This window comes from Danio aesculapii, chromosome 1 (assembly GCF_903798145.1).
Source record: "Danio aesculapii chromosome 1, fDanAes4.1, whole genome shotgun sequence".
NCBI classification, from domain to species: domain Eukaryota; kingdom Metazoa; phylum Chordata; class Actinopteri; order Cypriniformes; family Danionidae; genus Danio; species Danio aesculapii.
The window spans coordinates 53,265,865-53,288,824 of record NC_079435.1 but is presented as its reverse complement, the minus strand read 5'-3'; the positions used below and the strand labels follow the sequence as shown (position 1 = coordinate 53,288,824).

The following is a 22,960-nucleotide window of genomic DNA, read 5'->3' as shown; positions in this document are numbered from 1 at the left end:
TAAAAACTATTTTGCGTCAAACATCAATTTAGCTTTTAAGGAAGGAAAGAATCTGAAATATTGAGAACAAAATGCATTAATCAGTACTAATAAACAGCCTAGTCTAGTCATATTCTGTGTGTATATACACAGTGGCCACAACAGATTTCCCAGAGAGAGGAAAAAAAAACATTGATATGGGATACTATTTAATTAAATGTGCAGATCTGGTTTATTGGTTTCACATTTGATAAATCTGTATACCAAAGGCCAAACTGGAACTATTGTTACAAAATAAATTAAGATCAGGGTGCAAAAATGAGAAAACCCAGATTAATGTGTTAGGAGAAATCTTAAATGAACTTGTAAATAAAACCAAGGAGGCCTTATGAAACATTACATTTATTAGATTAATTTTAATATTTTTTTCAACACCACATATGAATTGAAATATTTTTTTATCATCCTGCAGATGTCAAGTGATCACACTCTTGTGTTAATTCATGAATAACTGTTTACTAAAACATTTTTTAAAGATGCATCTGAAATGGATCAAATAATTCTACACATTTATTCATTTATGCTGGACACTAAATGCACTGTATAACAATTTTGTAATATATAGGGCCCTCTCACCTGGATTTGGTGGTGGTGCTGGTTGCTGTGGTTGTGATTTTGATGATCCCATTTTGTTTTTCCCCTCGTGAATCTATCAGCTTGGTCCTGGTACCCAGTTGGCTTGAATCACTGCAAGCAAATGAAATAAGGTGTACACTAGAAGAAGGTTATATATATAGTATTTGGTTGGTTTCAATTTCACTCAACGAGAGACCCCTCAAAGTTCAAAACACATACACGCACACATGTGTAGCTATTTTTATATATCATGACATCATGATTTTGATACTGCACAGACGGTATATTCTATACCCCTACTCCAATCAAAATGTTTCATTCTGTGTGAGCCATTTTCCTCATGGGGAACAAACAAATATTCCCATGAGGTCAAAATGTATAATTTATCATTTCAATTTACAATTTTAATTTAGGGCGACGCAGTGGCGCAGTAGGTAGTGCTGTCGCCTCACAGCAAGAAGGTCGCTGGTTCAGTCAGTTGGCGTTTATGTGTGGAGTTTGCATGTTCTCCCTGTGTTCGCGTGGGTTTCCTCCAGGTGCTCCGGTTTCCCCCACAGTCAAAAACATGCGGTACAAGTGAATTGGGTAGACTAAATTGTCCATAGTGTATGAGTGTGTGTGTGAATGAGTCTTTCCCAGAGATGGGTTGCGGCTGGAAGGGCATCCGCTGCGCAAAAACGTGCTGGATAAATTGCCGATTCATTCCGCTGTGGCTACTCCAGTTTAATGAAGGGAATAAGCCGAAAAGAAAATGAATGAATGAATATTAATAATAATAATAATAATAATAATAATAATAATAATAATAATACCCGGATTACTTAGTGTGATGCACATATGCAAAAATGATGGTTCTATATCTTAATGCCAACTTTTTTATTGTAGATGTAAATATGGAAATAATAAAAAAAAAATAGCTCAAAGTATTCCCCAATATTCATTAAAAGTGTACTCCAACTCCAACACCAACTAGCAAAAAAATTATAAAAACATACATCATTTTTTAGCACCAATTCATTGACCACCACAATTGCAAGTTTACTAAACTTGGAAGAATATTCTTAGGTTGATATAATGATTTCATGGCATTCAAGCCATTTTAAGAAACTAACTGTAAATCGCGAAGATAACCATTCATTCATTCATTCATTTTCTTTTTGGCCTAGTCCCTTTATTAATCTGGGGTCGCCACCGCAGAATGAACCACCAACTTATCTAGCATATGTTTTAGGCAGCGGATGCCCTTCCAGCCACAATCCATCACTGGGAAACATCTATACACACTCATTCACAACGGACAATTTAGCTTACCCAATTCAACTATAGCGTATGTCTTTGGACTTGTGGAGGAAACTGGAGCACCTGGAGTAAATCCACACCAACACAGGAGAACATGCAAACTCCACACAGAAATGCCAACTGACCCAGCCGAGGCTTGAACCATTGACTTTCTTGCTGTGAGGTGATCATGCTACCCACTGCGCCACTGTGGCACCCCGCAGATAACTAAATAATGATATTTTAGACACAAGTAACACATTTATTTGATTATTTATTTGACACATTTATAGTGATTATTAAACCACACTGAACTGAGCTAAACTGAACTGAACTTAAACTCTGAAAACTGAACTGACACTGTTTCAATTTACTATGAACTTCTATGTGAAGCTGCTTTGACACAATCTACATTGTAAAAGCGCTATACAAATAAAGGTGAATTGAATTTAAAATAGTTAATGTCATTGCTGATTAAACTGATGTGTGTTGTCTGTGTGCTTCCAAGTTATTTTAATAAATGTGCAACCCAGACCCAGTCTGGCAAGCAACGTTCTATCAACATAAATTTACCACTACATCAATTCAGTTCCTTCGTTTTGTCCTGTCTCAATGTTTGTATGGCATTGATTTTAAATAACTACACTCATTCGTTCATTATTTTTCTTCGGCTTAGTCACTTTATTCGTCAGGGGTCACCACAGAATGAACTGCCAACTTATCAAGCATGTGTTTTAAATAGCAGACGCTCTTCTAGCTGTAACCCAGTACTGGGAAACACCCATACACACTCATACACTAAAGCTTATTTAGTTTATTCAATTAATCTATAGCACATGTATTTGAACTTGTGGGGGAAACCAGAGCACCCGGAGGAAACCCAACACAGGGAGAACATGGAAACTCCCCACAGAAATGCCAACTGGCCCAACGTTTTTGCTGTGAGGCGACAGTGCAAACCACTGAGCCACTGTGTCACTCCCATAATAACACTCATTTCCAGGAAGTAGAAAGTGAAAGAAACATTACTTTATGTGTTGTTCTTACTTGCTCCCAAAGCATCTTCAGACAGAAACTCTTGAAATATGAGCAATGGTTTGACTCTGAAAAGGTCATTATAATGGATGATAAGGAACAACTGAATTATGTTGTTGCATAAAAAAGTCACTTAGAAGAACATTAATGGTATCCACCTCATAAATCATTAATGCTGGTTCTGTTCTTCATGCTCTCCCTGCCCAATGCTGGATAGATGGGGAGAGTTTGCCCAAAACAGAATCATCATACCCCTCAACCCAAATACAACTGTGTTCTCTTATATAATGACAATATTGATCCTGTTAGAAATGCAAGTGATGAAAATGATCATTAAAACGGAATGAGATTAAATGTACTTTTGAGGTAAAATGTATTTTTTACCCCAGTTTAATGAAGGGAATAAGCCGAAAAGAAAATGAATGAATGAATATTAATAATAATAATAATAATAATAATAATAATAATAATAATAATAATAATATTAATAATAATAATAAATCATGGTAGGTGATTTAGTTCAAAACTTTTTGTTATGCTGGTCTTCACATCTCAGTAGCACTCATTAAGCTGGTCTAAATCCATTGATTTGTATTTATATGAGAAGACCAGTGTTGGGTAGGTTTCTTTTAAAAAAAGTAATAAATTACAAATTACTGACTACTACTGAAAAATTGTAATCTGATTACATTACTAATTACTTTGTGTAAAAAGTAATCAGATCACTAATTACATTACTTTGAAGTTACTTTTAAAACATATAATATATACCAAATACAAAATACACTGCAGCGCTTTCAGTAATAGAGTGGCGGAACTATGACGTCACCTTGTAGGCTAATCGGTTGCTAGCATAAAACTGGTTAACTCGATAAAATCCCCATAGGATTTTCCCATAGGTTTTTCGAAGATTGCGAATAATAAGCTCTGTGTTCAAACACTGTTCATTACACTTACACGTTTTGTCCAGCCGGATAATCCTCACACGAAAATACAACTTTGAGCACTTTTGCATCTTAAATGCAAACGCAAGAACTGAAAAGCTAACATTAGGCTATAAACGGATTACAGTGCCTTCGGGGCACCTATGACGTCAGCACCGCCCTGCTAACGACAACTTTTCAGTCTTATTTTTAGAAATATGGTCCATGACAAAGAGTTAATCTCTCTGTTTATTATATTATAATCCACAATTTATATTATTAACTAATAAATATGCAAAAACACATAGACCTTAATGCCTTTTGGATCGTTTTTATGTGGGAAATACATCTGGTTTGCTTTGCGGTTGTTGTAAAAGTTTTAAAACTGTATAAATGTGCCTACATATCATAATACATATTTAAATGTAATTAAGTGTAATTAAGTGTAACGCTTGCGTGCACACAGCCTGCTTACCTTAACAGACGACAGAAATGAGGCATGAGGAGCAATGCCTGCAAGTTCCATCATAGACACAGAACAACATTCAATATTCTTTTTATGTCACGAAGTACAGCGAAAGGCAGCCCATACAGTCACATATGCTATAGATTTTATAGTGGCGTGTAAATATTGCAGATGGAGTTAAATGAGTTTAGATAAAGAAAAATTAGACGAAAAATCAGTTGATCACGTTAAAATGACAGCTAATATGTGTGTATTTTTACACATTTATTCACACTTTTGCATTACTAACAGCAGGAAAGAGACAGGCTGCACTGTTAAGCTGTATCTTGATAATGTTGTTTAATTAAAATAAATGATCAACAAATTAATCTGTCTTGACAGCCTTTACAAGTGAAGGCATTATCTACACACAATATGATTTTCCAATTAGAAAAATACTACTAACTATAAAATACTATTCATGAAAATAATTAAATCACAGACAAATCTAAATGTCCAACGCAAGTGGGCTGCGCTCCAGACCAGTTCAGCTCAATGACATATAATGTCTCCGACACCACCTGTAGTCCCATTTAGCAACTTGAACTGTCTTTTTAAAGAAGCGTAACCGATTTTAAAAAATCAAGAGTGTGATGTAACTGATGTGTTTTATGTCGTAGAATAAAATATGAAAGCATCTTGAGTTTGTGTTGGCCACAAACCTTATTTAAGTGATTTAACTGAAATCCCATTGAAAAAACCCATTGACTTTGGGACGAGGGAACCGGAACTGCTAAAATGCTCACTCGCTTCTGGGTTTTTGCATACAAATTGACGTCATAATTCCTCCACTCTACTTAATATTCACAAAAAAACATTACAATGGGTTGATCACAGCACCTTGACATATTCAAAATACTTTAAAGAGTTCACCCAAAACCTAAAATTCTATCATCATTCACTTGTTCAAAACCTGTTTGTCTTTTATATATATATATATATATATATATATATATATATATATATATATATATATATATATATATATATATATATATATATATATATATATATATATATACATACACAGTGTTTCTTCTAGGATTTTTTCCAGCTCTGGCGGCAGCCTACCTGGTTGATTTAATAAATAATAATATTACAAGGAACTGTAATCATCTTTTTGGCACAACACATCAAATCCACTCTTATATTCATAACAATTTATTTATATGAATTCCACATATTCTCAATGCTTTTTACATGGAAGAGGTCTTTGATGATCATTTCACCAGGGTCAGACAAACACATTAGCCATCTGAAGGTTTACACAAAATAACAACTGATTATTACACAGTTTTACACTGCAAAAGATTTGATACTCCAACATCTATCCCATTGACTTTGCAGGGTCATAATCAAGGACAACACTGTCATGATTGTCGGAAAATGCTCAGTTCTGTTGCATCCCAGACGGCTGGTTTTAAAGTATCACTTATAAAGCTAAATTAACAACATGGTGCATGGATAAAAATATTGCTCTGTAGTCTTGTACATCTTGCAATTACATCGTCTTAAATGATCTAATTTTAGCCACTTGTATAGCATATGCAACTTATTCTGTCAGCAAATCTTATTTGGTTGTTGTTTGCAAGACAAAACAGGAAAAATTGCACTGTTCAAGAGATCGACACACACTCAGCCCTTACAAAAAAGTACTGCAGTGGTACTATGGTATCAGATGGTAAAGAAACAGTACTTGGAACTCTACCATGGTACTGTGTGATTACCATATTCATGCACTGTAGAATTGATCTGCTCATCTAAGATACTTAAAAAATACCATGGCACCATGTCCAAATACATGGTACATTTTTGTAAGAGAAGACATACATAGTGCCTCATTTCCAAAAGTATGAACACAAACCTTTTAATTCTCTCACTCTCAAACAGATCCTTCCTCCAAACACACACACACACACATGGCACACATGCACTATAGAATTAGAATCAGAATCAGAAAGAGCTTTATTGCCAGGTATGTTCACACATACGAGGAATTTGTTTTGGTGACAGAGATTCTACAGTGCAACAGGATAACAGGAACAGGACAAAAAACAGATAATAAATATATTTTTAAACAAATACAAGCACTAGGTGAATTGAATAAACTAAATTGGACGTAGTGAGTGTGTGAATGCAAGTGTTTATGGGTGTTTCCCAGTATTGGGTTGCAGCTGGAAGGGCATCCACTGTGTAAAACATATGCTGGAATGTGCAGACCCTTGATAAAATCAGGGACTAAACCGAAGGAAAACGAATGTAGGAATATACTAGTCATCTATACACTACTCGCTCCTGCATCTTATTCTATATCTATGTATTTCCATTTGGGCAGGGTGGAATTTGTCAATGCGAGAGCTACACTACACAGTCAAACTTTCACACACACTGACAACAACAACAGCAAGAACAATACTAACATGCAAAAACATTATATTATTTCTTAGGTTATATTATATTATTTATATGTGTCTTGATAAAGATGATGATATATGTCAGGTTATTTAATATTCACTTCTTAATGCAATTGCAGGTGTTATTCTGAAAATCCATTACCCTTTTTTTACCCAGTTAAACTGACAGGTACATAACTGCGTTCTACTGCTCTACAACATTCTCACGTCTTGACCATAATTTTTATTTTTGGGAACTACCACAGCTCAGTCTTGCATTAGCTGAACGCACAATTTGATAAAATGCCTTGAGAATCAAAATATCAACATCATCATTTGTGTCAACCTCATCATGGTAGTTCTTGACAGGGAAAATCATGGTCATTGGCACGCCAATCTCTACACTGCAGAACTCCATCTGGACAGAAACAGAATGCAAAGCTGTTGGTAAAACCACGAAAAGCAACATGGAATATGTATTAAATGATCTACCTTTTCTTTGATCGTCTTGCTGTGGTAGATTTGCTTTAGGTCATTCTTGACCAGTTTACATGCTTCATCCACTTTAGTCAAGACAATCACCTGAGGAATCCCTGTAATAAGCAGCAAAATATAATTGATATAAATATAAATGTTTTAGTAGGTTCCTATACATTTAATTTCTACCATTTCATTCAAAGCAATATACTGTATTTGTTTTTCAAGAGGAATTGATTTTGTATGCATTACAGTGTCATGCAATTATACAAAGTTTTACCTTCATCAGTGATTTTCTTGCGGATGAGCTTCAACTTCTTGAGAAGTGTTTTATCTGCTGAATCGAACTGGACTGTATTTGCATCTATGACGTACACCAGGCAGAATGCTTGATCTGACAGTGAAGGGGTTTCAATGTATGATTCATTTTCACTTGTAATTGGATTCTCTGAAAACTGTAAAATACAGGCAAAATATTTAAAAGTATGACATTACTCAAATATTCATTATGAATTAAATTTTCAATCGAATATATAACCTTATATCTCTTCTTCACATGGCCATGTATGGTTTTGACAACGTCATCTGGTTGTAACCCAGATAATTCTTCAGGTTCCAAACCCATTACATCACAGATTTCAAAAGGCAAATCTCCATGTGCATTTTTGATATGGTGTCCTTCCAGCTGTAGTTATGTAAATTACAGCACATATATATGTTAATATCACACAGCATGCCAAAACAGTGATTTGGCTATATTTCCTGAAAATACAATCTTAGTTAATGTTAGAAAGTTCATTTCTTTAACTCTAAATTATTTTAGTATCATGGGAAAATGATATAGGAGTCAAAAAATACCAACTTTTTTTGTGAAACTGTAACTCGCTGCTGATTGAGAAGCATCAACTTGTGCATCACAGACAATCTCTCCTTGAAAGGCACTGTTGACTGAGTTAATAAAGCTGGACTTTCCTGCTCCAATTTGTCCAGCTACCAGTAGCTTGACGTGTGTTAGATCTGGATTACTTAGGTGAAAATTTTCTAGGCGTTCTTTAAGTCTGTTATTCTGTCTGCAAAAGACAAGAGATACATTTTTTATACGTCTTTTGCTATTTTAGTCTAGCAAAAGCACATTATTTTCATTCATGCATACACAATTTGGTATTTGTGCAAATCTGGGGTTCTACATGGATTACTCAGTTAGTTGGATTTGGTTATTGATGATTTGACACGATCCTGGATTGTTTCGTTCTTCAAAACTCTTCTGAGAGTTGTTGTCATAGCAACAGTTCTGGTAGCTCAAACCTGCTCTGGGGCAGGCTCATTTCATAAAAATAGAATTAGATCGGGTCATTTCAAGCAAAGGTAATACTGAAAGTATGTACCGAATGTGGATATTTTCTTACAGTAGTAGTTATAGTTATTTTTACTATATATATATATATATATATATATATATATATATATATATATATATATATATATATATATATATATATATAAATATATATATATATAGTTTAAAAATATATTTAAGTTTAAAAATAAACATTATGCAATCTGCAGTCCGCAATAAAAGTACAAAGACTGGTACCTGGTGGATTAAAGACAAAATGTATTGATATGAACTTTTTCGATACAAAAGCGTACAATCAACTTTAGTAGCCAATTTGTGTATGATAATAGACATGCACAATATGCAACTTTTTTTAAGGCGATAATACATTTACTCAGTCATGCACTTTTTGACGGCTAAGATGACAGTGATTTGATGCTTCACAAAAGTTGCAGACAACTTTACCAATATCAAAAGGCTTTTGTGATGCAAATTTCATTTAAAGAGCCCATATTATGGGTTTTTGAAAATGCCCTTCCATGTAGTGTGTAACACAGCTCTAAGTGAAGTGAAATATCCAGCTAAGGCTTAAATCTGTAAGTGTACAGTGTTTAAAACTATTGATTCATCTATAAAAGAGTCGACTCATAGTGCTTCAAACGAGTCGTCTTGATAACGAGTCATTAGGTGTTTCGTGATGACGCAGCTACGAAACACAAGTAGTTGGGCACGCAAACCCGGGAGATTTGAAACCTGCGGCCCCGCCCACTAACAGAAAAAAAAGTCTCACACACACACACACAGACAGACACCGGTCGAATGAAGTCACGCTGTGCAGATGGATATTATTGAGTCTAATTAAAGAGGAAACCTCAGCATTATAGCCCAGCCTTGAGCAGTTCTGAGTGCTTCTGAAAACTATATGCTTTCAAAGAAGACTTCTTCAGTTTGTTAAAGGAAGGATCAGTATAGACTGTCAGAACATGGATCAGTGCATCATGGATCAGTTTCTTCCCCCATTTCACAAGTGTAAGTACGTGCGATTAAAATTATTGCCTCGTTTACTCTATCTTGCAAATTCTTTATTTAGTTGTGTTTTGTTACTTGTAACCGCGTGTGCTGTATCAGGTTAACTCTTTATATTCTCATATCGCGTGTAAAGCCACGTTGAAAACGCGACGCGTGCCGCTTTGATTACGGATCGTCAGCTGTTTACACACATGCAACGGTCAAGTAATGTGTGTGTGTGTGTGTGTGTGTGTGTGTGTGTGTGTAACGCACGGGTATTCGTGGATATAACTGAGCGCCACGCCGCCTCAATTCAGCCGCTCCTCTATGGACGCGCCGGCCCTGTGTGTGTATGTGTGTCTCCTCGTGTGTGTAACGCACGGGTATTCGCGGATATAACTGAGCGCCGCGCCGCCTCAATTCAGCCGCTCCTCTATGGACGCGCCGGCCCTGTGTGTGTATGTGTGTCTTATCGTGTGTGTAACGCACGGGTATTCGCGGATATAACTGAGCGCCGCGCCGCGCCGCCTCAATTCAGCCGCTCCTCTATGGACGCGCCGGCCCTGTGTGTGTGTGTAACGCACGGGTATTCGCCATAACTGAGCACCGCGCCCTCTCTATTCAGCCGCTCCTCTATGGACGCGCAGGCCCTGTGTGTGTGTGCGTGTGTGTGTGTGTGTGTGTGTGAAAAGAGCAAGAAGACTGTGACTAGGAGATCTCGCCAGTTCTTGGACTTTTTGCTCAATAAAATAGTTAGTCGTCAGTATTTTCTAGTCCATCGTCTGTGTTTACATTCACCCACTGGCAGCCAAAATCCACTATGAAGCGTGTGTACACTGTGACTACTTTTATATTGTAGATTAGCAGCTGGGCATTTCACTCTGTCTCGCGCTGAAGCCTGTTACTGTCGACCAATCGCAGCAGGCTGTCATCGGTCCAATCAGCGCAGATTAGCTTCGCGCTGAGGATGGGTTTGGGAACAAATGAATCGCTGAACGATTCATATGGGAGTCGCTGGGATAATTAGGTAAAAATAAATGCAGATTATAAGACAGTGAAAGTGTTGTTTGACCTTGCATGCATATTAGACAGTTGTTGGAGACCCTTACAACCTAAATATGACCCTATTTCATGTATAATATGGGCTCTTTAAACATCCAGTTATTCTTTACACCAATTAAGAAACCGGCTACTATAATACTACTATGGTTACTATAATAAAGAATATCCGCTCTAACTGTAAAACTAAATAAAAGTTAAATACTCTTGACACATGAAAGTGTAAAGCCTGAAGCCCAGAACAAAGTTGAAAAGTTATTGTGTATATTATTTAACAAACCGTTTACTATAAATTTTATATAATTTTGCTCACATGGAGAATTAAATATAAATCAGATGATGTCATTATGCTGCTGTGCCGTCAGACAATCTTTGCATTGCTGATTATGATTTCGAGGATCGATAGATCGGCCTTTCACAACACACGCAGTGATCTCAGATCAGTTCATCCAGACATTTTAATCTGATTCGCGAATTTCTTTGAAGAACCAAATTAGCCAGAGATCAGTTATCAAGATTAAAAGATCCAGGATCTGCCAAATCATTAGATCATTTAAGCGAGGTATGAAGAATAGACCCCTGGTGTGTTGGTTTTACATTACATTTTATATTTATCATTACCAAAACCAAAAGTGGAACAATTATAATGAAATGACAATACAAAACTATCTACTGAAATATTTCCAAAAAAAGAAATTAATAAAGGCACTTTTGTACATAAGCAAAAGATTATAGATGATTATAGATGATTTTGATCCAGTTTTAGTGATTTAGGAGTTCTCTTCACTACTTCTAGTGTTTCACATATTTAGGACTTGTTCTAGCACTAACACACACTGTAGAAATGCAAAAAATGTAGGAGTTCTACATTTAGCACTGGCACGCCCATTACTTTTTTTTATACATTTTCTCCTAAATCAGCAATTAAAGAGCTACTTTTAGCTTTTAAAAGTTTTGTAAATACAGCATGGCCGTTTATCTGCATTTTCACTCACTTCCAGTCAAAGTTCCTCCATGGTTTGTCCAGTTTTGTGGGAGAACCTATAAATCATATAAACATACATTTAACAATAAGCTCGTAGTATGTGGATATGTCAGTGTTTAAAAACCATTTAAATGCAGACTTTAATTTCAGATTGACTATTTTATGGTTAGGACGTTTAAAGATAATGTCACCCTTTAAGTGGATTAACTTACCATCTGTGGGTGTTTGTTTCGATTTTGAACTTCCCATTTCCTTTTTTCCTCTTATAAATGTAGCAAGAATAAGCACACTAGAAACACACAAAAGATATTTTAATGAAACAGAATAACATCAAGAATGACAGGATCGCTATATAGCTTCCTATAGTATAGTATAGCATATAGTATATATAGTATAGCAACTCTCGTCAGATCATTACGTACAGGTTTCACTTTCAGTTTCACTTTGAATCACAGATAGGGTAACATAATAAATGTAACTATAAAGCATTCCTGAAAAGTGCAGGATTACAAATTGAAGATTTTTAAAGATCTTTTGGTACCACCAAGTTTGCAAATAGCAACAGAAATAATAAAAATACATTCGTCAAAAGCTGTTTTAAAAACAACATGAAAAATGTGGAAATTGATGGTTTTCCGGGATTTATGGATTCATTTAATTTTGTCTGTATAACATTAAAATTAATACCATGAATAATTCAAAGAGAATGTGAGTGAACTGCTTATATAAACGATCGTAACGGACAGAAAAGGCACCAGATTTCCAGACTCTCCAAATAAACCAGATGCAAAAATGCCCTAATAATTAAAGCCAAAAACAACTCTAAATTATTATATCTTATATAGGCTATAAGTAAAACACATGCCAATCCTGGCCGGTCAGTATTTTTAGCTTGCTTTTTTTAGACACTCACCACAGTTGGTCTTCAGCAGGCTCGTCTGAAAAGCTGATGGGAAAGCTGGTATGACAGGAACTCATGGAGGGCTTGGCTGCAGTTTCTTCAAACAGTGTTCGTAACAGAGTGGATTACAGGATCTACAGTATGAGCATTTACTGGAAATGGAAACTGAAAGTGATTTGAGTTTTAAAGTCTTTCTATTGCACATTCATGCCCCATCCAGTTTATAAAAATGGATGAACTTACAAAAGACAAAATAACAAATGATATGATAAACAAACTGACAAATGTTGCGAGTTACAGTATATTACCAAAAGAGTAGCCTATTTAGTATGATGCATGCAGGTATGTAAGAATAATGGCTCTACCCTTAATGCCAATTTTATTATTTATTTTTTGTAGATGAAAATATGTAATGATGCTAACAGCAAATGATGAAAATATTCAGAATTTTTTTTTTTGTCTGAATATTTTGTGTGAGAGCTAGCTTCTGTCTTTCCTTTTTTCTTAAAGAAACTAAAGGACAACACACTATATATATGACCCTGGACCTGGTCTTAAGTTGCATGTGCATATTTATACATTTTTATTATCGATGCCAACAATTATTAGAATATTAGGTATAAATATCATGAAGGTATCAAAACTCTTAAATTTTTGATTCATAATTTCTCAACACTTTAATGTGATTTACATGTGATTTTCTCAGTATTCAAATTTTTTTCAGATTCTAGATTTTCAAATAGTTGTATCACATATTGTCCTATATCCTAACACATATATAAAGGGAAAAAATAACTAAGCCATATAAACTATAACATTACATCATGGAGATAAGAATAGAATGTTAACTGATTATGTTTAAGTTTTGGCCCAATGCTCGTCTGTTGTTTTGGTATGTTTGCAATACAAGCTGTAATTCAGAAATCAATATAAAACAGCAGAAAAGCAAACTTAATGGCAGGTTATGGTGCACAGGTAGGTGGTGTGTTAATCATTTCTATTGTTGTGCACTGATTGATGCATCACTTTCTTCAAGTCAGTGTTATTCAAGAAATTGGGTGAGCATGTATCATTCTGTGGTCTGTTTTTTCATTCTCAATACAAGACAATGGTATTGAATAATGAAACAAATTTCTAGCAAATGGAAACACACATTATGATTTTTCCCCCAATAAATATATTTCTAAAGGAGCTTTAGATGTAAATTGACCCCAATTTTGGTAAATGATTAACTCAAGCTAAAAGAAAACCCAATGAAAAAGAAACAATAAAATGACACAAGGAGAAAGTACTGAACTACTGAAAGTATACTTTGTTTAATAGGCTTATTTGGTAATGACAGCTTTAAGGTGCCTCTTGTATGGATTATAGCAGGGGTGGGCAAACTCGGTCCTGGAGGGCCGGTGTCCTTCACAGTTTTGCTCCAACACCAATCAAACACACCTGAACATGCTAATCAGTGTCTTCAGATCACTAGAAATCTATAAGCAGGTGTGTTTGATTAGAGTTAGAGCTAAACTGTGCAGGACACCGGCCCTCCAGGACTGAGTTTGCCCAGCTCTGGATTATAGAGTTGCACACATTGCTCAGGTGTGATTTTTTTTCCCATACTTCTTATTTTCAATTGGATTCAAGTCAGGTGATTGACTAGGCCATTCTAGCAGCTTTATTTTCTTTTCTGAAACCAATTGAGAGTTTCCTTGGCTGTGTTTGGGGTCATTGTCTTGCTGAAATGTCCACCCTGGTTTCATCTTCATCATCTTTGTAATGTTGGTGTTGGGACTGAAGCACCTAATATTAAATTAATAATTCTGACATCTGATGAGGGATGCTTTCTAACTACTGAGAGATGTCAGCTGCTGTCTGGGCTTTCCATGTGTTTTTACACCTCCCTTTCTTCAGGGTGTTCAATACCAATTCCCCATGTCATTTCATTTGATTACACAACCTAATTTCTGAACAAATTAGTTTTGTTTACTTTAAACATATGAACTACTTTGGTTGTTACCAACATCTTTTTAAAAGCAACAGTCAACCGCATATTTAGAAGTGTTTTCTGAGAAAAATGGTGACATATTCAATACTTATTTTACCCGTTGGATAGCCACATGAACCAATAAACACACTTGACAACAGTAGAAACTCTGGATTTTAGGTCAAATGTTTTTTTGGTAAAGTGAACTAGCTACACCTTGGAGGCGAGATTGAATTTAATAATGATAATATTAACACGCAAGTCATGTTTTTGTCTGAACAAAAAACTGTAATAATTTTTGTGTCATAAGTCAAATCCACTCTTATATTCATAACAATTTATTTATATGAATTCCACATATTCTCAATGCTTTTTACATGGAAGAGGTCTTTGATGATCATTTCACCAGGGTCAGACAAACACATTAGCCATCTGAAGGTTTACACAAAATAACAACTGATTATTACACAGTTTTACACTGCAAAAGATTTGATACGCCAACATCTATCCCATTGACTTTGCAGGGTCATAATCAAGGACAACACTGTCATGATTGTCGGAAAATGCTCAGTTCTGTTGCATCCCAGACGGCTGGTTTTAAAGTATCACTTATAAAGCTAAATTAACAACATGGTGCATGGATAAAAATATTGCTCTGTAGTCTTGTACATCTTGCAATTACATCGTCTTAAATGATCTAATTTTAGCCACTTGTATAGCATATGCAACTTATTCTGTCAGCAAATCTTATTTGTTTGTTGTTTGCAGGACAAAACAGGAAAAATTGCACTGTTCAAGAGATCGACACACACTCAGCCCTTACAAAAAAGTACTGCAGTGGTACTATGGTATCAGATGGTAAAGAAACAGTACTTGGAACTCTACCATGGTACTGTGTGATTACCATATTCATGCACTGTAGAATTGATCTGCTCATCTAAGATACTTAAAAAATACCATGGCACCATGTCCAAATACATGGTACATTTTTGTAAGAGAAGACATACATAGTGCCTCATTTCCAAAAGTATGAACACAAACCTCTTACTGTAATTCTCTCACTCTCAAACAGATCCTTCCTCCAAACACACACACACAAACACACACATAAACACTTATTAGAGCACATTAGGAATGAGCAGGTGTCTGTAGCATTCCATATTGATGCATTCCATACTCTATAGACTATCAATGATAACTATAAACTATATGTCATATATACACTACTCTCTCCAGCATCTTATTCTGTACTCTGTCTATATCTATGTATTTTACCTTGGGCAGGGTGGGATTTGTCAATGCGAGAGCAACACTACACAGTCAAACATTCACACACACTGACAACAACTGCAACAACAACAGCAACAACGATAATAACGTACATAAAGGTTACAATATACCTCTTTAAGTCCCAAGCTTGACCTCATTAGACTTCAAGGGAGTAAAGAAATCTTGGATAAAATAGTCCAAAAAAGTCTGAATATTTTCAAGGGCTATAAATAGGACTGTGCTCATCATATTTATTTAGTCCAAACCGTGTTCTGTTTCTCATTGACTTGTCCAGCTGAAGACCACAAGGTGAAATTCAAAGTTCCCCTTTACATGTGGACAAGCTCTCGGCAGAGAATGCTACAGCTCTTTACACTGCCATCAAAAGAAATATTCATCAATATTCAACTCTCACTCCACATATTGTACACATATACACACACACACTCACACATAATAGCTTTTCTCTGCTTATAATGTATTTAGAAAGCTTGCCACATATAGTCTTTCTTAAATTTGTGCTTATCTCTGAAAGCAGCATGACAGCAGGCTGTATTTGCAGATCAAGATATGTTCTTGCGGTATCTAATCTGGCCACTAGAGTAGGACAAAAGGCTGGTGGAGAATGAAAGGGGATTGAGGTTGATTGAACTCAAAGTAAAGTATTTCGACTGAGAATGGAAGAGCGGAATCTGCCCTGTCGAGTTTCCAATTCTTCTGAGGTGGCATCCAAGTAGGTTTCGTTGGTCCTCACTGAGAATCTTCAAGAAAATTGAGTGTCACACTCCCAATGGAATTTGATTTTTAATCTAACATGGCATCCAACTGGTCCGCAAGGTCATCAAACATGCTGCCAATGTCATCAAGGATGTTGACCGTGCTCTTGTTGTCCACGGTGGAACTGGAGAGGGAAAAAAATAGGTGAATAAAGAGAATAGAAAAACTTCAAGCTACCGTTATCCTAATACATTAGCTATGTTTCAATCCATATCAGTCTTCAGGGGCTACTGTGTGATCTCACATCTCTAAAAGCACATTCATTGCGTTTCCTCTTTGTCTTCTGAGGTGCAAGTAAAATATTTTATAAGAAAAAATCCCACAGTAGCTTTTCCTATTGCATCAAATATTGAAATTTGCCAACAGTTTTTCAGGAAGTAGCAGTTTTGCTCTTTTTGCCTCATTGGATGGAAATGGTGCTTTATTTGCAAGTGTTTAATGCAATATTCAAGTTTTGAGCATAAATCTAATGTGTGTTATTAGATGGAAACATGGTGACAAGACAGCTTAGGGATCTATCATACACCCAGCGCAATAAGACCATACCTGTCAACCCTCCAATTTTTCCTGGTATTCTCCCGTATTTTACAGTTCTATCCCGCTGTCATCCCGTAAAGGTATTTTCCCGTATTTCTCCCGTATTTTTTATCTTTCTGTGAAGAGCTGATCCTCCCGATATGAACCCATACCGCCGAACCAACAGGGGTCGCCCCTTGCTCTTAAATGTGAATCTGTTCTGTGCTTTCATTTCATTTAGGCATGAAAACACTTTGAAATAAACGTAAAAACGGCACGATTTATTTCCTTTTCATTACAGGCGCCGTTGCCCCTATGCAATCCTCAGCTGATGCGCTCCATAGTGATAAATAAATCACTACCACTGTTTCCCAAGCGGATTCTCTACGTACGTGATTTGATGCTGAGCTCAAGTGGACATTGGGTTTTGGGTGCGTGTTTGAACGGACATATACACGTCATCATGATAATAATAATGATGATGATAATAATATTATCATAATAATAATAATAGTAGTTAATTCCACTGTGGCGACCCCAGATTAGTAAAAGGGACTAGGCTTAAAAGAAAATGAATGAATGAATAAAAATAATAATAACAACATCTAGACATGTCGATCTTGTTGGGTTTTCTTTTAAACACAACAATTTTTGTCTTGAATGAGCATAAACAGTTAGGAAAGGAATTAAATACTTTCATTATAGATCTGTGCATTTTTAAAGTGACACTGTTATTTAATGTATACAGAATGTTTAAGTTATATAGTGAAGAAAAGATGAATGAGATTTGATAACTTGATTCAATTTCTTTATAATAGCTAATAATTTTAATGAGTTGAACTGTTTACTAATTCATTTGCAGCTTTTTCTAACGTATACTAATTAATATATTCCTTGTAAATAATAATAAAAAACGTATTACTGACCGTTTCAGCAGTTTATTTACAATGAAATCACTCCAGATGAACATATTTAGTTATTTTAATCCCTTATTGTTTTTTGTATCCCTTATTTTCACATCCCAATCATGACAGGTATGAATAAGACGCAAGACGTGTTTGGCGCGATTTGTTGCTATTTTCAGACAAGTGCAACCCTAATTTTCACGTTTTGCACCACGCTGTCTAAATAGCAAATCCATTTGAGCCACTTTGTGGACTTGTTGGCACGTTGCTATTTTGAGTAACTGAAATAGACTGCGCCACTGACCAACTGAAAGCTGGTCTAAAGTCCAGCGCAGAGTGCGTTAGTTATGTGTCTATGTAGGTCCAAAACGTGTACACATTGCTTAATATGCACAGGATGTACAGCAATACACAAATATATTTACATATGAAAAAAATAAAGGATTAAAATGTTACAAAAATTATTATTTTCTAAATAAATATATAAAAACCACTGCCTCCATGCCTTCTTCACCTCGGGCGGCTTTTTCAGTTTATTCATGGCAATTTGCATTTGTATAATGTTATTAGCAGTATTATTTATTATATGCATGTTTATATGTTTAAATAAAAACACGTTTAGATTTATCCACCTGTCGGGTTTTTGAGGCGTATGCATCACCATATTGAGCTTAAGAATAGGACATGTGTTTGGATATAACTGTGTTTTTTTGCCACACTTCTTTATTATTGTTCATTTATTCATTTGCTGGAAATTAGAACTGAATTTAGAAATAGTTTTAAAACAAATCTCTGAGCTTAACAAATGAAATTAAATATGTAGGCTAATGGATGTTTTCAGTGGAGTGTTTACAACACCGTTTCCATATCCACGAAAGTAAAGGAGTAAAGTAAAGAGTAAAAGTAAAGAGAAAGTAAAGAGAATGAGAAGCCTAGTAAAACATTCAGTTTTTCCTCTTACAAAGTCCACTATACAAATGCGCCATAGCGTGACACAACTGACTCTTAAAGAGAATGGGAGATGAGACTCTGATTGGTTTAATGCGTGTTATGCTCAAAACACACCCATAACTCATTAAGAGAATAAGCACAACCCTGTTAGACCATGCACCAGGACGCAGAGCGTATTTTTCCGTCCTTAAAATAGTAAAAATGGATTCAAACACACCCTTAATGTTTTGCGCCCTGCGCTTTACACTTTGCACTTAGATAGTTAAAATAGAGCCCTTAGAGTCAAAGAGGAATATCTGAATTTGTTTTCATGTCTAGAAACATCCACTCATGTACCTGTCATCCTTTTTAATCTTCTCCTCCACGACTTCAAGAGCAGCTGCCAGGGATGCACTGGTCTCCTCCAGTCTAAGTTTCATCATGTCCCCACAAGAAGAGCCTCCTGTTTCAGCAATCTTTAATAACCCTTGGCCTTCCATCTCCGTCTTTCCATCTCCTTCTTGTGATTCCCCCTCTACTTGTGTCTGTCTGGCTACACCTACCTTCCTTCTTCTCATTACCACTGGTCCTGCTCCATCCCCTGTCTCAATTAAATGACTCCCCACAGAGGAACCTGAAATCAGGCCTTGTTCACCTTGAAACAATGGATCCAGCTGGATCAGACCTGTCCTTTCCATTTTAGCAATTCCAACTTCATCAACTCTCTCTTGCTTCCTCATGTCATCGTCCTCTCTCTGCCTCTCTGATTCTCTGAGCCTCTTTTGCACATCCAATCCAGGTACATCTACTTCAAGAGGGCTTGGGATGTCCACTGAGAGACCGGCCATGGAAGACCTTGGAGGCTTCACTGGAGCTGAGCCTGAACCTGGTGTGGAGGGTGTTTGTGGGGTTTGGGGTGTCTGGGGTGTCTGTGGACTTTGAGCTGGAGATGTCGCTGGACGTGGGGAAAGCATGCTTCCCTCCATTGGTTTTGGGGTGACTGGACTCAGCGTCTGTGGTGGATGCTCCAGTTGTTCAATTGAAACGGGGCTAAAAGAGGCACTGAATGGACTGACAACATCTGGCTGAGGAGAACCAGGAGTTCCAAGGGTATGGATTGGCTTGATTTTTACTGGTTTAGGCAGTGTCGGAGGTGGACTTGGCTTGGGAGATACTGGAGGAGGGATTTTCCTAACCTCAACTATAAAGAGACAGAGAAATCATGTAATGTACAACAAACAATTGAGGAAAATACACATCAACAAACATCAACTGTAATGCTGAAAACAAACAAAGACCTGGTTTCCTTCAGTTGCTGTCTAAAACACCCATAAATTGTATTCATTAATGAATTACTAAGCAGGACAATTGTTACCTGGGCTATGTTGACCTTCTGGCCCAGGTAAGGGAACCCTCCTTGTTGGAGTTGGGGGATCAAATTTTCGAAGGGCCATTGCTGGTTTAGGTGAAACTGGGGGTTTCAGTATTTGCCTAGGAAGAGAGCCAAAACCATCATGGTGAAGTTCTTCATCTCTACCACCATCTCCAACGCAAGCTTCAGATACAGGCCTTCTTCGAAAGTTCTCTGGTCCATCCCTATCTGTCCCATTACTCTGGGGCTGAGCCAATGCTTTGGGCCTTCGCTTTATCGTACTGGTTTCTGTCAGGTTGAAATGTTCACCATCAGTGTGATGTGGTGGTCGAGGTCTTCTCAATGTCGCTGTTGCATCCATTCGTGACCACTCCTCTTGTGGCAAAGAAGAAACACCCCCTTCCAGATGAGTGATCATGGAGCGTGGACGTGGCTCAGGGGCCTGTTTAAGTAGGTGAGTTTCCCGGGGTTCTGGTTTATGATGTGTAGTGTCCTGCCTCATCTCAGCTTCTTGTACATCATCAGACTGCTTTTGAGAATCATAAAACTCACTGATTGTGCGACGTCGACTATCTGCATCAGAATTGAGAACTTCACGGTTCTGCCTCAGGACGTTTTGACTAACCTGGGGGACATGTACAACAGATTTTAACTAGGTTTCAATACTCAGTATTAATAGGTGTAATTGCATTGCATAGTACAGAATTAGTTTCCTACCCAGTTACCCATGTATACCCATTTCAGGTACACTTAAATATATTATAAAAATCGTTTGTCAGGAATAATTGCACTAAATCTTGACAGTAGAATGTTTTATACATAGATTTTGCATATTTAAACAGTATAATTACCTGTGTGTAACCACTTCCACTTCCTTTACCGCTGTTTCCAAGATTGGACATTTCAAGCATGGCAGCAATGTCTCTAACGCTACCCCCAGATGACGTTTTTTCAGAGGCAATGCCACAGTCACTCCTTCTGCGCTCCCTGTATGTCACGTCGAGTAGCAAATTGTTAGCCCTATTTTCGCTCAATCTTGCATCATCAGTCACAGCCTCATCAGTCAGGTTCCCAGTGGAAATGGAAGAGCATGAGCGTTTTGGTGGAGTTGGAGGACGAGTCCGTCTCCGCGGCCGAGCTGTAGCAAATGACTGACTGCGATTGACACTGTTAATGTCAAGGGATTCGCCAGAGGTTCTTGTAGAGCTGCTGGAGGTGGTCTTATGTCCACCTAGAGTGGCGTATTTAACAGAAGAGTCTGGCATGGGTAAGTCAGCATCTGTAATGATGGACTGTCCACGTCTTGGCTGGGGAGGAGTTTGACCATTGCTCTCCTCGGTTTCTCCTTCAGGTGGTAGACAAAGTACCGGGACAGTGCGTGCATGAGCATGTGAACGGGGAGAGTCGCAAGGCCCTCTGGTCCTGCTCTGTGTTTTTAGTGGAGAGGAAGGGATGTGTGAAGGAGAATTTGAAGATGAAGATGAGGTTCTACCTTTAGTTGGGGTGTGTGGAGGTGTTGGGGTGGGACTATCAATTGAGCTTGGTTTCTTCAGAGGAGGAGGGGCATTAGCTCTTTGTATCCCCCGACCCTGTGTGCTGTGCCGGGGTGAGCCACGCCCCTCCGAACGCCCATCTGGACGCCCCTCTGAACGCCCCTCCGCTCTTTTACGTATTCGAGCAGAGGGGACAGAGTTCACATCTGGTTCTGTGCTGGTTTCTAATGGTTGTTTTGCATCTGTGCTTTCTTCTAACTGGCTTTCCTTAGAAAGACTCTCTGCTTCTGGAGATTCACTCAATCTTTTGATGGCTAGCATCAGTTTCTTCTGGTGTCCTTGTGGAGAGAAAAAGTAGCAGACAGTTAATATTCTTGCTTGTGAGGTTTAAACTGTAATGTTTTTCCTGCTCAATATACCAGCTATTATCAAAAAAGCTTCAAGTTCAGTACAGTACGAGACACTTTAATCAGGCTTGTGTCTCCACTGCTAATAGTACAAATTTGGTAGGTGTGGTGGTGTACAGCAGAATGTTGCAATCGACATTGTTCTCACTTGAAGAAAAAGCCGCATGAGTCACTATATTGCATTTTTTGTAAACTCAAGTTCATTATTTCATATATTGATGCGCAGCAAGCCCATGCAAACAGTAATGTAATGTGATGCAATGTTTATTTATATAGTGCATTTATATGACCATACACCCAAAGCGCTTCACAATCATGAGGAGGGTCTCTCCACACCATCACCCTTGTACAGCATCCACTTGGATGATGCGACGGCAGCCACAGGACACAGCGCCAGTGCGCTCACCACACAATAGCTATTAAGGGAGTGGAGAGATAGTGATAGAGCCAATTCGGTGGATGGGGATGATTGGGAGGCCATGATGGGTAAGGGCCTATGGAAGGAATTTAGCCAGGACACTGGGGTTACACCCCTACTCTTTATGAGAAGTGCCATGGGATTTTTAATGACCACAGAGAGTCAGGACCTCAGTTTAACGGCTCATCAGAAAGGCAGGGTTGTTTGTCACAAAAAGACGACAAGCTTTGTTTGAGCTTGGATCATCACTGTATTATTATGGTGTCATGATTCGGCTGAATGAAGCTTCTTGTGTTGTTGTTTCAATGGCTAGCTCCACCTTTTTGATACCGTTCTGTTGTTCAAGGCACCCCACGAAAGGGTGCCAAAAAGTGGTATGGTAC

At 37.3% G+C, this 22,960-nt stretch overlaps 2 protein-coding genes across 2 annotated transcripts in view; both read right to left on the bottom strand.

The window, feature by feature from the left end:
* Window positions 1-6,451: 6,451 nt before the first annotated feature.
* On the bottom strand, window positions 6,452-12,593 carry ifi44a1 (interferon induced protein 44a1). The gene is made up of 8 exons (XM_056452814.1): window positions 12,528-12,593; window positions 11,827-11,903; window positions 11,625-11,670; window positions 8,089-8,296; window positions 7,765-7,911; window positions 7,507-7,681; window positions 7,242-7,342; window positions 6,452-7,167 (listed from the first exon to the last, which is right to left on the bottom strand). Exons 1-8 carry the CDS (start codon window positions 12,590-12,592, stop codon window positions 6,994-6,996), a joined length of 993 nt encoding a protein of 330 aa, XP_056308789.1. The 5' UTR covers window position 12,593; the 3' UTR covers window positions 6,452-6,993.
* A 2,206-nt stretch (window positions 12,594-14,799) lies between these two features.
* si:dkeyp-9d4.3 (caskin-1) overlaps window positions 14,800-22,960 on the bottom strand; it is a 96,812-nt gene continuing 88,651 nt past the window's right edge. The window contains exons 19-22 of the mRNA XM_056462798.1: window positions 21,111-22,090; window positions 20,263-20,884; window positions 19,245-20,088; window positions 14,800-16,660 (exon numbers count right to left, since the gene is read on the bottom strand). Coding sequence (XP_056318773.1) covers window positions 16,564-16,660; window positions 19,245-20,088; window positions 20,263-20,884; window positions 21,111-22,090 — 2,543 coding nt within the window. The 3' untranslated portion in view covers window positions 14,800-16,563. The remainder of the gene's footprint in view (window positions 16,661-19,244; window positions 20,089-20,262; window positions 20,885-21,110; window positions 22,091-22,960) is intronic.

What these genes read in the sequence shown, in the direction of transcription:
- ifi44a1 (XM_056452814.1), bottom strand. Translation starts at nt 12,592, where the DNA reads ATGAGTTCCTGTCATACCAGCTTTCCCATCAGCTTTTCAGACGAGCCT. An exon ending in GTTACAGTTTCACAAAAAAA is followed by an intron (nt 7,912 to 8,088) that starts GTTGGTATTTTT and finishes ACATAACTACAG; the next exon opens with CTGGAAGGACACCATATCAA. An exon ending in ATGTGAAGAAGAGATATAAG is followed by an intron (nt 7,682 to 7,764) that starts GTTATATATTCG and finishes TGTATTTTACAG; the next exon opens with TTTTCAGAGAATCCAATTAC.